The sequence below is a fragment of the Oreochromis niloticus genome, linkage group LG4 (assembly GCF_001858045.2).
Source record: "Oreochromis niloticus isolate F11D_XX linkage group LG4, O_niloticus_UMD_NMBU, whole genome shotgun sequence".
NCBI lineage: Eukaryota > Metazoa > Chordata > Actinopteri > Cichliformes > Cichlidae > Oreochromis > Oreochromis niloticus.
The window spans coordinates 24,432,491-24,447,800 of NC_031969.2; the positions used below are offsets into that span (position 1 = coordinate 24,432,491).

General features: G+C 37.7%; 1 protein-coding gene across 5 annotated transcripts; it reads left to right on the top strand.

The window, feature by feature from the left end:
- Nucleotides 1-1,605: 1,605 nt before the first annotated feature.
- nprl3 (NPR3-like, GATOR1 complex subunit) lies at nucleotides 1,606-15,049 on the top strand. 5 transcript variants are annotated; one of them, XM_005468768.3, is made up of 14 exons: nucleotides 1,606-2,038; nucleotides 2,953-3,022; nucleotides 4,714-4,752; nucleotides 5,418-5,550; nucleotides 7,846-7,920; nucleotides 10,139-10,292; nucleotides 10,395-10,476; nucleotides 10,582-10,719; nucleotides 12,320-12,476; nucleotides 12,860-12,966; nucleotides 13,155-13,284; nucleotides 13,692-13,920; nucleotides 13,997-14,189; nucleotides 14,695-15,049. In XM_005468768.3, the coding sequence occupies exons 1-14, from the start codon at nucleotides 1,843-1,845 to the stop codon at nucleotides 14,858-14,860; spliced, it is 1,869 nt and encodes a 622-aa protein (XP_005468825.1). In that variant the 5' UTR covers nucleotides 1,606-1,842; the 3' UTR covers nucleotides 14,861-15,049. The 5 variants fall into 5 exon arrangements, with proteins under 5 accessions (XP_005468825.1, XP_005468828.1, XP_005468827.1 ...); XM_005468770.3 differs by having other exon boundaries at nucleotides 1,607-2,038; nucleotides 13,731-13,920; XM_005468769.3 differs by having other exon boundaries at nucleotides 1,607-2,038; nucleotides 10,398-10,476.
- The last annotated feature ends 261 nt before the right edge of the window (nucleotides 15,050-15,310 follow it).

A 15,310-nucleotide genomic window follows, 5' to 3' on the forward strand; every position in this document is an offset into this window, starting at 1 on the left:
AAAGTTCAAAGCCATCAGGTGCTCAGTTTAGAAAAAAGAGAAAAGAAGAGGAGGAGAAACGAGCAAAATATACAGGTAAGCAGATGTGTCATTGGATAATGGGAGAGGGAGTATTCGCCCAGGGCGCCAAACAGGCTAGGACCGCCACTGCCTGATTGGATACCTCTAGCTGCTAAAAATGTTGTCCTCATCTTCATCACTAGGGCTTGAGCCTGAAGAGTCATCCCTTTCATTCTGGCTTTCATTCATCCACATGCCTCAATTTGTGGATGAAGGCACAATCAAAGCACAAAACAATTTCCAGCATTGAGAAGACAGGCTCCAAATTTGCTTCCTGCAGGTCAAAAAGCTCAAATAAATTCAAACTGGTTTCTTGAAGATTACAGTGAGCCTACTGCACTTAAGTGGGGTCCACAGTCACCAGATCCCAATCCAACACAGTAGCTTTGGGATGTAGTGGAAAGAGAGATTCACATCATCGATCACACACCTACTGTGTGATGTTGTGATGGAAAGGCAAAAATCTTTGAGGAACGTTTCCAGCATCTTGTTGAATTTATGCCATGAAGAATTAATGCAGTTATGAAGGTAAAAGGAAGTCCAACTTAGTACTAGCAAGATGTACCTAATGAAGTGGCCAATGAGTGTTTATTGCAGTGCATTTCATGTACATATGCATGGCAACATCTGTTTATTGTGACTATTTCATGTCTCCCTGTCCTGTTGGCATCTACAAATATACTTTTTAGGAATCCCATGAAAATCGAGCGACCTGGTGTGCCACTTTATGAGGTACTTTTTTATTTTAAAAAAAAAAAAAAAAAAAAAAAGAAGTATAATAGCGTTTTTATTAAAATTAGCACATCTCACAAAAATGGTACAGAAGAGAAAGTTATGGCAATAGAAAATGAACTCATGCTTGTATAAATAAATAAGAATAAACAAATAAATATATGAATTAAATCATTAAATAAAACAACTTTGACTTATAAGAGGAGTGGAGGATTGTATTACATTGTCCTTCACAGTTGTTTGTGTATCTATTATTATATTATACTTCTCAAATTAAGATAAACAGCAATTTACAATCACCTTGAAGCATTAGTAACATGTCCCACATTGTCCCACACAAACTCTCTCTCTCTGAGCTATATTTGGTTTCTTGGGCTGTCGTTGTCCTGCATATGCATCCTCTAAATGATATATTCCTGACAACTTTTTTTTCAAAAGATTCTCAAAGTGTTTTTTCTGACTCAGAGAGTAATTTCTTGCTTTTCATGCTGATGAGATCTGCGGTAGTTAATTAGGAGTTCATTTAGGTTATTTGTAATGTGTTGACACAGCACTGGTTCATGTCTTAGATTGGGTCTTCATAGCTCAACGTTAAGTTAGTCTGAGGGACTAAAAGTGAGTGAAAAGTCAGTCAATGTGCAAAGGAAAACTTCAAAATACCCTCATAAATCCTGGAGATCTATTGCTCAAGACTAATTCAAAAATATTAATAACAATAATTCAAGAAAGTCTCGCTCCTTGGAAGCAAAATCTATAGAAATCACGGTGAGTGAGGCAGTAGATTAAGTTGTAGCGGAAGGATATGATATCTGCCCTCTTTGTTTCAGCCGAACAGTTTTCACAGTGACACAAAACAATCCCAACAGTGGTGGATGGATGTGCGGTAGGGTATAATATCAAGGCTTTATAGTTAATTTTAGTCAGACTATAATTTGTCTCAGGTCGGTGTCTTTGTATGGCAAACACTGGTGTTAATACCAGGTTGAAGTGAAGCAAGATAACGCTTCCTGTCTGGTCGAAGCTAACTGAGGAGTTAGCTAGAATGCTAACATGATGCTCAACCCGTCAGTCGGTCTACCAGATGACCGAAAGTCCTTGTACCCTCAGTCCCAAAGTAGTGCATACAAATGCGGCGACAAAACCAGTCCTATTAGCGTCATACTGGTTAGCTCTGGAAGCCGAGGGAACAAACTCCTTTTTCGATATCCCTACCAAAAGGTCGCTGAGTGTCCGTCATCTCTCTCAGGTAGGCGTAGCATTAGCACGAAGCAGAAACATAAACATTTACGCACACACAGATAACCCGGTGTCACTTCCACGTAATTACATATTTACAGGAGATAATAAAGCAGCAGTGTAATCCAGGGCAAACCAACAGCCCCTTTTTGTTGTGATTGTCGACTTTGGAACCGCCGATTGCCTTTTTTTTTTTTCTGCGGATCGGGTCTATTTGTTCCTCTTTCTTGAAGTTTCCCTTTTTTGGCCTCTCAGATTGTTGTTGTTGGATGAGTTTTATGTGGCACATGAATTTGATGTACTTTTGTTCATTCACAAGTTGCTCTTGTTGCTGGTGTTGCGCCAAAACGTCATTGCAGTTGTTCCTGTGTGTCTTTTATGCCTAATAACTTTTCTTATAATTGCAAATAGGCTGCAGTCAAAAAGATTTCCGAACAGGATTTTATATAAAATAAAGAATTTACCTGTGTTGCCAGTATCTGTATGACTCAGCGTTATTGCACCTACTCTGTGTTCTAGATAAGGACTGGCCCAGGGTCCTCTTAAAAATGCATTTTAATCACACTTTTTAACTGGATAATTCAAAGATATATAAAAGTTCTACCTTGTGATAGGACTGTTCTTTCTGGCTCAGAATGATGTCATATCATTCATGAGCGATATCTTTGAGACTGTAGGCCATGAAGTTATTTACAGCACTTTAAATACCAGTAATTGTGTTTTTGGCAAATACTGGCACAGTACTGGTGCTGAGAGGCTTTTACTAGGAACAGGGGCATGAACTAGGGCAGCAAAAGCATGTGTCTCTCTAACACAGTTTTATGATCAGTGAGTTGAAGTCAGATTCACAGTGGTTCTTGTTTTTGTTGTGAATCTAATATGTATTTTCATAATGACTAACTCTCACTGATATCTGTCCACAAGCAAAACAGCGGAATCCATATGTGCTGAACACATCTGGGGATGAGCTCGATGACCAGGATGGTGATTCAAGGTATTTCTACAATCTTCATTTACTTTTTTTTAATGTATTATTCAACTTACTGTTTCATTCTGAGATCCAAATGAGCTTCTTAAGCTCATTATGTTTTCCTCCATCATGCTTGTAATCTTTTTTCCCTCATCTAGACACACTTTTTGTTTTTCAGCAATATTATAGATGCTGACACACAGTTTAAATCAGTGGTTCTCAAACTGTGGGAGAGTGTGGATTACTAGGAAAAACTATTAGGTTAAGCTAGGATTATTGAAAACATTGAGCTGTTGAGAACCACTGATTTAAATTAATTGTGTGACCTTTAATAAACTTTATTAAACTAAAAATATAATTGAGTAAAACAGTTCAGTATATGATATTTTTAAAAAAAACCAAAAAAACATTCACCTCACTTTGTACCTAATATTTGTCACAGCCCGAGGTGCTGTTTGGATAGACACTCTTTTTCCCAGCTGCTAAGAGATACACTCACTGGCCACTTTATTAGGTACACCTTGCTAGTAATGGATTGGACCCATTTTCCATCTGTTTAAAGGTTAGATGTGCTGTGCTTTTAGCGACGCTCTTCTGCATGCCTTGGGTCTAAGCTCAAAATAGTTTGTCCATTCTCCTTTGTCCTCTGGCACCAACAAAGCATTTTCACCCAGAAAAGCACCACTTACTTAACATTTTCTCGGCTTTAGACCATTCTGTGTAAATGCTAGAGTTGGTTGTGCAGGTTGACTTGACTCTGTCTGTATGCCTAAATGCAGTGAGTTGCTGCCATGTGATTGGCTGTTTAGATATTTGCATTAACAAGCAGCTGAACAAGTGTATGTAGTATAGTGGGTAGTGAGTGTATGTAATCCCCTAATGTGCATCTTAAGATGAGTTTCTATTTTGTCTTTCATGCTAGTAAGGTTCCATCAAGGCAGTAACTACACCAGCAGTCACGTTCTGAATTTAGCGGGAGCACTTCTTTATCTACTGAGTAAAACAAAAGAGTAAAACTGCTTCACAGTGATGCCACATATGTGTCAATAGCTGTATAATGTTCAGATAAGTCTGTAAAATAACCTATTCATTCAACCTTTATTTACGTTATTTTGTTATTATTAGCTTTATTAAAGCAAGCAGTGCCGTTCAATTGCATAAGAGCAGCTTTCATTTGGTGTTTATGACGTGAAACATGCCATAGATATTGGGCAGGTAGTGTAGGAATTTTTCAGACTAATTTAGCAGAACAAAAATAAGAAAATAAACAGTGGAAATAAAACATTTTGCTTGTATTTCCTGTTGTGTCATAAACATCAGTAGAGTGGAAAATAAGGATTGGCATGGACCACAGGATTACGACATTTCTGATATATATTCTATTACTTCCCACCGGCAGCATTTAAAATTATTTGAAGCCATACATGTACAAAGATGTATGTAATCATGACCTAGTTCAGACTTATTTTATTGTACTGTCATATTTTATTACAAACTTAGTTACCTTGAAAACCCTTTGAGGCGGGTATATAAGCTTACAAACCAGCACTGCTGGTATTAGGACTTCAGCACACCAGTGTTTTCACATCACACTATCACATGTTTGTTCGGCTTGTTTTGATGTCCATTTTTATGCATTTAGCCCAACTGTGTGTTGCATTTTCCCTTTTGTTTGTTTTTTTTTCTTCTTTTTTGTGGCCCAATCCCCATTTCAGAGAGCAATCTCCACTAACTGACGAACAGTTGGTAGCAGGGTAAGACGAAATCATTCTAAACCACCTTTCCTTCGCTTAGATCACCCCTGTCTTTTTATCCCCTTCTTTCCTATTTTGTGTCTTATATGGATCTCCAACCCTGATCTAAGTACACAATCCTTTTAAAACATCGTACAAGAATGAATCAGTGCTTTGGTTTTTACAAAAAATGAGTTTAAGGCTATCGTTGAAGCTTTAGTCTGTATTGTTTATATTACCTCTAGCATGTAGTAAGCTTTAAAGAACACAGTTCAAATTGTGGTGGTGGAGTAAGTCTGTGGTGTGTTTTAATTTTTTTTTTATTTCCGAGAGTTAACACCTTAATTTGTGTCCTTTTGATCACAGCATGAGTTACTTAAGTCAAACCAGCATGAGTCTTTCACGTTCTTCATTCATACAGCGATTGCACCTTTTCCGCAAAGAGGCCTTTTTCCTCTTTTCGCCTCTCTAGTAGGCACACAAGTTTTGTTTTCCATTTATACACTTGTTGAATTTCATTACAGGCAGATGCATCTGATTAATGTAACCTCTCCGATAGACAGGAATGTGAAAAGTATAGGCAAACCGAGCTAATTTAAACTTTTTCACTTATCTCAGCTGTGTCTGTGATGTCCGCGCTCTCTCCACCCTGCATATTTTCTTATTGGGGTTTTTCCCTCTTTTAGGTTCTCTGACATCATCCTCTCCACAATCCTGGCCACCAAATCTGATATGTGTGGAAAGAAGTTTGAACTGAAGATAGACAATGTTCGATTTGTGGGCCACCCCACCCTCCTTCAGCATCCTCCTATCATCCAGGTAGGAACAGATAAAAAATTGAGCTCACATGCTGACAGGTGTAAATAAATTCTGGCGAGAAAACGTATTTATCAGCATGTTATAGGGTCAAAGTGGGCAACTTACTATAAGGCTGCAATTGCAAAAAAATTGCTTATGGCTCACAGGTGCTAGGTGAACAGTGCACTAATTCATGAGCAGTATATTCTACCAAGCACAGCTTAAGATGCAAGACTTTATATATGCATGCTATGTGAGACTGCAGGTGTTAACCAAAGGGAGAAAAGGAAAAAAAATAATAATTGAGTGGCATCTAGTGTCGCCTTTCAGTCTACCACCACCACTACGTTTGGACTCTTTTAGCCTGCCTGTCAATGAAAAGCACTTAATAAATAAACTTTACATCTACTTACTTAAACCTGAGATTCAGACTTTGGATTTGAGTCACATTAGTACCTATAGTCTAACAGACTTTTAACATGGTATTTAAAACATGTGACACTAGAGAGAAGTTTAAAGAAAAGCAAATTACTTCAGAGTCTGTTTGTGATGTTTCATTGATACGTGTGTGCACACTGTTTTCATTTTGAAGCAATCTCAGTGTAGAAATGCGACTGAAAGCCTGAAATTCTGCCAACTGATGCGTTCACAGTAAAAAGTACCCTTTTTGACTGTAATACAGCCATGGATTATATGCATCTTGTACAGGGCAACTATTCTCCCTCTATTAACTACACTGATGTCAGTTCTGGTATTAAGGATATACACAGGTCTTGTCTCTAAACATGTGGAGTGAGGACTAAATGAAGGTCTGTAAGACAGAGTGAGAGTCTTGGCACTGTGTTCACTGATTTTAAAGAAATATAATAGGACTGACTAATCAGCTGTTGGGTCTCCAGCTCCTTTGTTTTGACTGATGACATCTGCTCACTTGTTCTGTCACATGTGGAGTGTTGCTCGTTAATTTGGTCACGTGCTGCTGAAAGAACAAATGCGTGCAACATGTATAAGCAAATATTTTGGCTCACTGCTGATAAACAATTAAATTCACGTTTTTTATTATTGATTTATGCAAACTCCCTTATTATGAAATCTGTGCCACATTTCTTTTGTAAGTACTGGTTTTAGCCGCGATCTCATGACACATGAAGTGAATTCTTTAGCTTACCGTTGAACTAATTTTATGACAAGAGCTGTTCTATACAGAGGTTCCTCTCTCTGGAACGGGTTGCCAAGCAACACCAAACTGATCAAAAACAGAGGTTCATTTAAGAAGCCACTAAAGCAGTACCTGCAGAGCTTAACTCAAACATGAATGGCAAACTATTGTTGTTGTAATATTTTACGTCTTTGTTTGTTGATTTTTAGTGAAATGCTGTGCTGTTTTGAAATTTGTTGATGTACGTATATGTTTAATATGAACACCAGGAAGGCTAGCTCTGCTTTGCTAATGGGGAGACTAATACATAAACAATAGAAAGTGTCAACTATTATTGTTATTATTATTATCATCATTATTATTGTTATTATTATTATTATTATTATTATTACTGTTATTATTATTATTGTTATATTGTTGTGTATCGGTACTTAGCTTGAATAAAAGTCTTTTATATTTAATTGTGGCTTGTTTGAAATTTGGCTGAAGCTCCCTGCTGTCAGTCTTTTAGTCTAATGACTCACAGCATGTGTTGCTAAGATAATGGTGTATCACACAGGGTGGAGAAAATAGAGAAATATGAAAGTCACAAGGGTTGCACTGTGTTACACTGTTATTCTTTACAACAACACCTGTATCTGACTTAAAATTACCATGAATGTCATGCAGCACTTCTGTTTACCTAAACTGAACATTTCAGTCCACAGTAAATTCATAAGATCATTGTACAAGTCTGGTGTGACATATCATGGAAGTTAAGGCTTAGCTTCCATGACATTTTGAAAGACATTTTGATTATGTCTTCATTATTTAATTCATTTTACAAGCAAAAAGAGTGAAAAGTGTGAAACCTCCTCTTATCAAATGAAATACCGTACTGCTCTTTTTGTTATTTATGTCTTTAAACAGAATGCCTTTGGATTTCACTCAATACAACATTTAATTTTGTTACACTGGACATTGGAAAAGTTGTGGCAGGTTTTATTTGGGCGTTTTTAAATTTCATTGTCTTTCAAAGAAAAAAATAAATCTAAAAAATGGCATCAGTTAGTAGTTTTGACTGTAACAGCAAAATAACAAACTGTAGACTGACATTTTAATATAAAGGCTTGTTTAGATTTTGCATCTTGTGATAAGTTTGTCTTTTTTCTTTGCAGGTTTCTAAAACAGATCCTTCACCCAAGAGAGAAATGCCAACAATGATCTTGTTTAATGTGGTGTTTGCACTCAGGGTATGAACAAGATGTATTTTGATTTTAATTTTAAATGTTTAGGATTAGGATTCAACTTTATAGTCATTACACATGTATAAATACAGGATAACAAAGTCCAATTTGCATCTAATTAGAAGTGCAAGAGTAGTAAGTGCAGTAAGAGCAATTATATACAGATAAGTAGAGAGCAAATATACAGATGTACTACGGGCAAATGTACAGATATACTGATATATGTCAGGTATAGGTCTGGTACTGACCCGCAAGGCCAAATGTTATATAACTGTAAAACTCTTGATATTATAAACTTTAAACTTAATATTAATTTACATTTAGTTAGCTTGGCTTGGGTGGGACACATAGATTTTGTGTTTTCTTTAAACTGTGAATGGGAGTGGTATGGGTGGCTGATAATATTCCAGTATACTCTATCAGTGAGAGCATGGTAACTTAGAGGGAGGAGGGGGGCTTTTCAACGATGCTTAATCACGTTGACCAGCGCGTCCCTCCCCATGCTGAGTCACGGTTCCCAGTAAGAGCCAGCTAAAAGTACTTAGTCATGTTTTCAATATCTTCCTGGCAACTGTGAAAATTCTGTACTGTGGAAACTTTCAAAAACACAGCAGGCCCACATGGCAGTATGTAAACCAAACACTGCTACATTTTGTTTTCATGTAGTTTTTATGTTTATTCATGCTGGTTATCTTTGTTTTTTTTAACATTATTTGATATTCTTATTTCTCTAATAAAACCATATCAACTTGCGTTGAATAGGGATGCACCAATTGTGAACTTCTGAGAAGATGATGATGGTTGAAGTCGATGGCGAAAATAACAATTTGCCCACTAGCCAGTGCTAATAGAGATATTTTATTTGATTATTTTATTTCTGTAGTTATTTATCCACTTCTGCTTTGTTGGTAAAAAAGACATTTCCATTATAAACAATAACAGTTTCTGAGTCTTTCAACTATTTGAAAGGCTCCACATGTACATAGGTATTTTTTCTTTGAGTTTTGGCCTTTGTTTACACGGAAACAGCATTTTAGTTCACTGAACGTGGAGCCTTTGAAAAACCCCATGTTTATATGGGGCCTTTATCTCATTTTTGACATCATTTTGACATCTCGACATCAAAAACACTGTTGTTGTTTGCAGACTCCTAATTGGTCAATATTTCTGTAAAGTTACTGTTTTATTACTTGTGCTTTGGCAAAAGTACTTAACTCTGCTTTTTACATTTTCACGTTGATGAGATCTTTTTCTTAAGAAAGAAGAAAAATCCTTGTTTTAAAAATACCTGTCTACATGTGAAGCCTGAAACACCTTTTAACATTTAAAGTAGGGGAACAGTTACTGTCACAAAACAGATAAGTTGTAACCACTGATATTTGTAAATATCAAGTTATTTACCAGTAAGTCAACAAGAGTCATATAGTCTGTAACAATGTTTGGCTAATACGCATTGATACTACTCATCCATGCTCAGGAGGTGGAGGTACTAATTAGAAGGTTAGTGCTCCAGGGTGCATGCATATATACATGTAAAATACTACTATATAAATTAAAACACTGTATGACAAAACAGTATCGTAGTGTGAAAACTGTACAAAAGAAATTAGAATAAATCAGAATGTAAAATAAAATATAGGAGCTCAAGAAGTAAAAGTTTATTACAATAAAAGTAAAATTTTATTTAAAAAACAACAAAAAGCTGCGTAAAATTCCTCAATAAAGTAAAAATAGCTCAGTAAAATAAAAAAAAATTGTGTTATATACATTTTTCCATCTTTGTTTTCATACCTAAGGTGGACTGATTATAAGAAACAATAATTCCATGTAGAACAACCTCACATGTGCTCAAGTTAAATCAAAATGTAATTCGTAATTCTTAACATTATAAGACATAGAAATTATTGCAAAGCCTTTGTATTGAATTGCGTAAATATGACAAGAAATAAACATCAAAGATATGCTCAAAAACAACATTTATACTGAGTGTGTTAAGTCGTATTCATTCATCTTTCAGCGGGTGCCATGCTAAGATCATTAACTGACGTTAGGTGTAAAATAAATGGCATGTTTAATAGTTAACAGCTGACAGCCTGGACATGAATGTGAACTGAGCCACACAATAAAGCACTGGTGTTATAATCACAGTGTAACAGATACATTTTTCTTTCTTTGCATAATTATGACCTTTAAAAAGCAGCTGCTTTTCATCTCTGGCCTGCAGGCAAATGCTGACCCATCCGTCATCAGCTGCATGCACAACCTGTCACGCCGCATTGCCATTGCTCTGCAGCACGAGGAGCGCCGCTGCCAGTACCTGACCCGCGAGGCCAAACTCATGCTGGCCGTCCAGGAGGAAATTACCACCATGACTGAGAGTGAGATACAAGCCCAGAATACACACCAAATTTGCAGCTCGGTCTTAGTCAAACTTGCATCTTTGTTAACATAGAATATTGGTATTTTTCTTCTGGTATCAGCAGATGGAAGCCCCCAGTCCCCATTTAGACAAATTCTTCCAAAATGTAAGCTAGCAAGAGACCTGAAGGAGGCGTATGACAGGTGTGTGACCACATGCATTTTACATTCATTTCTTTGGATTTTCTGTCTAAATTTGTGTAATATATGATTCAGCAATAGCTGATTCTGATGATGGCGCTTTTTCAGCCTTTGTACAACCGGTGTGGTGCGACTTCACATCAACGACTGGCTGGAGGTGAGCTTCTGTTTACCGCACAAGATCCACAAGATTGGTGACACCTATATCCCCCCAGAGGCATTAGAGCGCAGCCTTAAGGCCATAAGGTATATTACAGATTTTTTTTTCTTTTTATGTTACATTTTCTTACATCTCACAACATTTTATTTGATTAGCTGTAAGTAGAAGTACCTTGTTTACAGTAAATGACACGGGAAGGGTGGGGAAGGGGAATATCTGTTCTAGATGAAATAAAATCAGCAGATTTGGGCTGTGTTGCTACAAATGGCCAATTAAAAACACATATAGACCTCAACACATGGGTGTAACAGTTAATGCTTTTTTATGTCATATTTAAAATGATATAATTTATATTACACATTCATAACTTACTCTGTGGTTTCTGCGGATTCCCTCTGTTTTTTCACACATTGCATCTTTTCATGACAAAATAAGTTCATCCAGTTGCATTTCTGAATTAATCAATTGTGTTCATAATGTCTAATAATCATAATAATATGAATAACGTGTTAAGGCCAGCAAACAATCACTTTGTGACAGCCAGCTTGGAACATTAAAGTACAAACTAATTTGCTAAAAAAAGGACTTATCACAACTTATAACCTCAGCAATCATTCAAACACACACATTTGTACTATGTCAGCTTAGGTCTTTACATAACCACCAGCTTTGTCAAAATCCCTCCTTGATCCACAGGTCACCTTACCCTTCAGACCTTTAATCAGAATAGTCTAATTTCCCCTCAGTTTATGTCCTTTTGTGTCTTAATCAGCTGGATTGTATTTGTTAAGCAAATGCATGTACTTAATATATAAAACACTCAAACGGTGCAAAATTTAGTGTGGTCTTTAGCGCCACCCATTGGCACTTCAGTGTAATAGCTGTAGTTTTGATCAGCTCTCTCATTAGTTGCTTCATTAATTGCCCTGTGCAAGTACTGGGTTGGACCCCTTTTATCCTTCAGAATTCTTCATCACATAGATTTAACAAGGTGGAAACATTCTTCTGAGATCTGGGGCCATGTTGACATAATAGCATCACACACAGGTTGCTGCAGATTTGTCAGTTTGTGCAAATGCAATAGAGGTTTCTGTCAAATTTTGATGAGTCTGTGTAAGCTGTAGCCTCAGTTTCCTGTTTGTATTTGACATGAGTGGCAGCGGGGTGGTCTACTGCTGTAGCCCACCTGCTCCTAGGTTCAGTGTGTTGTACATTCAGAGATGCTCTTTTGCACATCTTGGTTGTGACAAGTTATTTAAGTTACTGTTGCTTTCCTATCAGCTCGAAGCAGTCTGGCCTTTCTCCTCTGACCTGCATCTAAAAGGCATTTTCACCTTTTTCTTTGTAAACCTGAAAGATGTCTGTGTGGGAAAATCCCAGTAGATTAGCAGCTTCTGGCATCAACAAGCGTTCCACATTCGAAGTCACTCAAATCATCTTTTTTCCCCATTCTGACGCTCAGTTTGACTGTCTTGACTACGTGTACATGCCTAAATGTATAATTGCTGCCATATGACTGGCTAACTGGATTTTTTAGTTAACAAACAGTTTATAATGTATACCTAATAAAGCGGTCAGTGAATGTATGTCTTTGTATGTAAAATAAAATAAATGTGTGTTTATTTCAAACAGAGTCTGCTTGTATATGGATGTATGTTCATTTAGTATGTATGTTTAATTCTGCAGACCCTATCATGCCCTGTTGCTTCTGGAAAATGAGAAAACACTCCTCAGCCAGCTTCCCCTGGACTGCTCCCCTGCATTGATCCGCCTGATTAAAACCTGCTCAGCAGTGAAAAACCTGCAGCAGCTGGCACAGGATGCTGACCTGGCCTTACTTCAGGTACAGGACAGTCACACTACCTGGATCAGATTTGCAATTTAAAATGTCAGATGTCATTGTCTTGAATTTATCAAATGAAATTAGTTTTTATAATTCTAAAAGATGCATTAGTTGTGTTTAATACACAAAGATCTATAAATCATTTTGCAGTATGTATCACTTATAGAATAGAAGAAAGTTAAAATGTGAAAACGTGTACATACATATATACTTTTAAAAAAGTATAACTTTCAGAAGTTTAGTCAGATGGTCTTTACTGCCATCTAGTGGCAGATATATGTAATGCAAATCTGAGAAAATCCCCATGTGTAGCTCTTATTTGCTTATTTAGATCCTTTCATTTGGCATCCTAGAGATTAATTGACAAATATTTTCTCATTTAGATCTTTCAGATTGCTGCTCATTTGGTTTATTGGGGCAAGGCAATTATCATCTACCCACTGTGTGAGAATAATGTCTACATGCTGTCTCCGCATGCCAACATCTGCCTGTGAGTATCTGATGTGATATAAGCCAGCTGGGAAGAGGAAATGAAGCACAATAATGCTAAGCACTCATCCATGGCATTTCCTCATACAGAGAGGCTTTCTGATCTGACTTGCAACACTGTTTGGAATTAAATTTAAAAGATGTTCTGTGATAGAATAAGCTCTGTGTTGTTCTCTTCTCCCTGAATAGATATTCACCACTGGCTGAGCAGTTTGCCCAGCAGTTTCCTGGTCATGATCTGCCCTCTATGTTAGCCAAGTTCTCACTGCCTGTCTCACTGGCTGAGTTTAGAAATCCCCTGGAAGCTCCCACACAGGAGGTGGGATTATTGCATAAATGATGTGGAATACATGTGTGAACCATTACAAAAGAGAAATACTTTTATTAAACCTGTGAAAATGTCCCAGTTTCTTTTTTTTATTTGCATGCTTTTCAGACATGTTTAATGAAATAATCTGATGTATATCTATGTCCTGTAATACATATATATATGAAAACTGAACACAAACACAAGTTATAATACTTATAATCCTTGAGGTGGGCCATCTTTCTTCGTCTTGTTCTGGCAGAGTTGGTCCTGATGAATTATTAATGGCGAAGGGACATCATCTCTAGTGTATGCATCCTCCATTTTTCATGAGAACAGGATCAGACTCTTTCTTGTGGATCTATTTTAAAACATATTTGACCTGGTTACGTGAGCATTTTCCGATTCCCTTGTTTCAGTTTATCCTAATGCAGTTTGCTGCTCTGCTGGTTAACCAGGCCCAATTAATCCAGATGGTGGTTTGGATGCTGCAGCGCCGCCTCCTGATCCAGCTGCACACTTATGTGTGCTTGTTGGTACCACCCAGTGAGGATGAGCCTGGGCTGAGGGATGAAGACCCTCCGCTGGCTGCCCGAGTAGGAGGTCGCAGTCTCAGTACCCCTAGTGCGCTCAGTTTCGGCTCACCAAGTATGTCCTCCCGCCTCTACTCTTCTGCTCTTACAGCTCTAACTATAAAATCTGACATTCTTCTTGTTTTGTGTAGCCAGCAGTGATGACATGACTCTAACCAGTCCCAGTATGGAAAACTCCAGTGCAGAGCTGCTAACTGGTGGAGACTCCCCACTCAACAAGAGGATGACTGAGACACTGCTCGCCAGCCTGTCAGAGCACGAGAGGCAGTTTATTCTTAACATCCCCGCTGCACAAAATCCAGAGGATCTGCGGATGTTTGCCAGGTAATTAAATCTGCCTTTAACTGACAACAGGACCATAGTCTGCTTTTATTATTAAGTGTTCTTAAGGTTGTCATTGTTCTGTTTTATGTTCAAACATGAGAGCGGTGTACATGGATAACATGAACTGATTGCCTGCCTTTGCCTCATGCCTCTGTGTGTTTACCACAGCTGCCTTTTAACCTATAACAGTTCAACAGAGAAATTACCTTAGAAATTACCATAAATGTTTATGTCTCTCAGTAGATAAAAAGGTATTTGTTCAGTGGTTTGAATAAATCTACTTACATAATATTGTAAAATGTAATTGGGCAGCATAGGCTGAAGAGTTAGTTTACCAGCTGTTAGGTGGAGATCAAAAGTGTCTGGAGAGCTTATCTGCATTCCAGTGCTACCACCTTCACAGCAATGAAGGCTCCCATCATTGGTGCAAAAGTCCTGTCTCATGGATGATTGACACTGTTGATCAGTCAGTGAAACTCTCTCTTGTTATGTTGACTGCTTCCAGGCTACTGCACTATTTCCGAGGACATCACCACCTGGAAGAGATTATGTACAATGAGAACATGAGGCGCTCGCAGCTAAAGACGCTGTTTGACAAGTTCCGCAGTGTCCTTGTGGTTACCAACCATGAAGATCCCATTATTTCAATCTTTCAGTCACCAATGGAGTAGCGGTGCAGAGAGCGTTTCAGCAACTGGAAAATGTGTCAGTTTAGGAGAAGTTAATGGCCTGCTGGGCTCACAGCTAAGTGGTCAAAGACGTTTTAAAACAAAATGCCTTGACTGCAAAATGTGCGCAAGATGTTTTCTCTGTATGAGCCAAATGTTTGTTTACAGTAATAAATTATTTTGTACATACCAGACATGCCTTAAGGGTTTTTTGTGAATATTGGAAGTGTGTGCAGTGTTTAGTGGAGGCTTCACTTCATCTTCCCGTGCCCCAGATGTGTTAGATCATCTGTGCTGTCCTCAGAGGGGCACAGAGAGTAATGATCATTCCAGACCTTGAGCTACCTCTGCTTAGGAATCCCTGATGTGGGAAGAAAAAAGGAAGAGTCTAAACATCAGACAGACTTTTCCTGCTCTGAGGGAAACAGATCGGGCCAAACATCTGTGAAATCA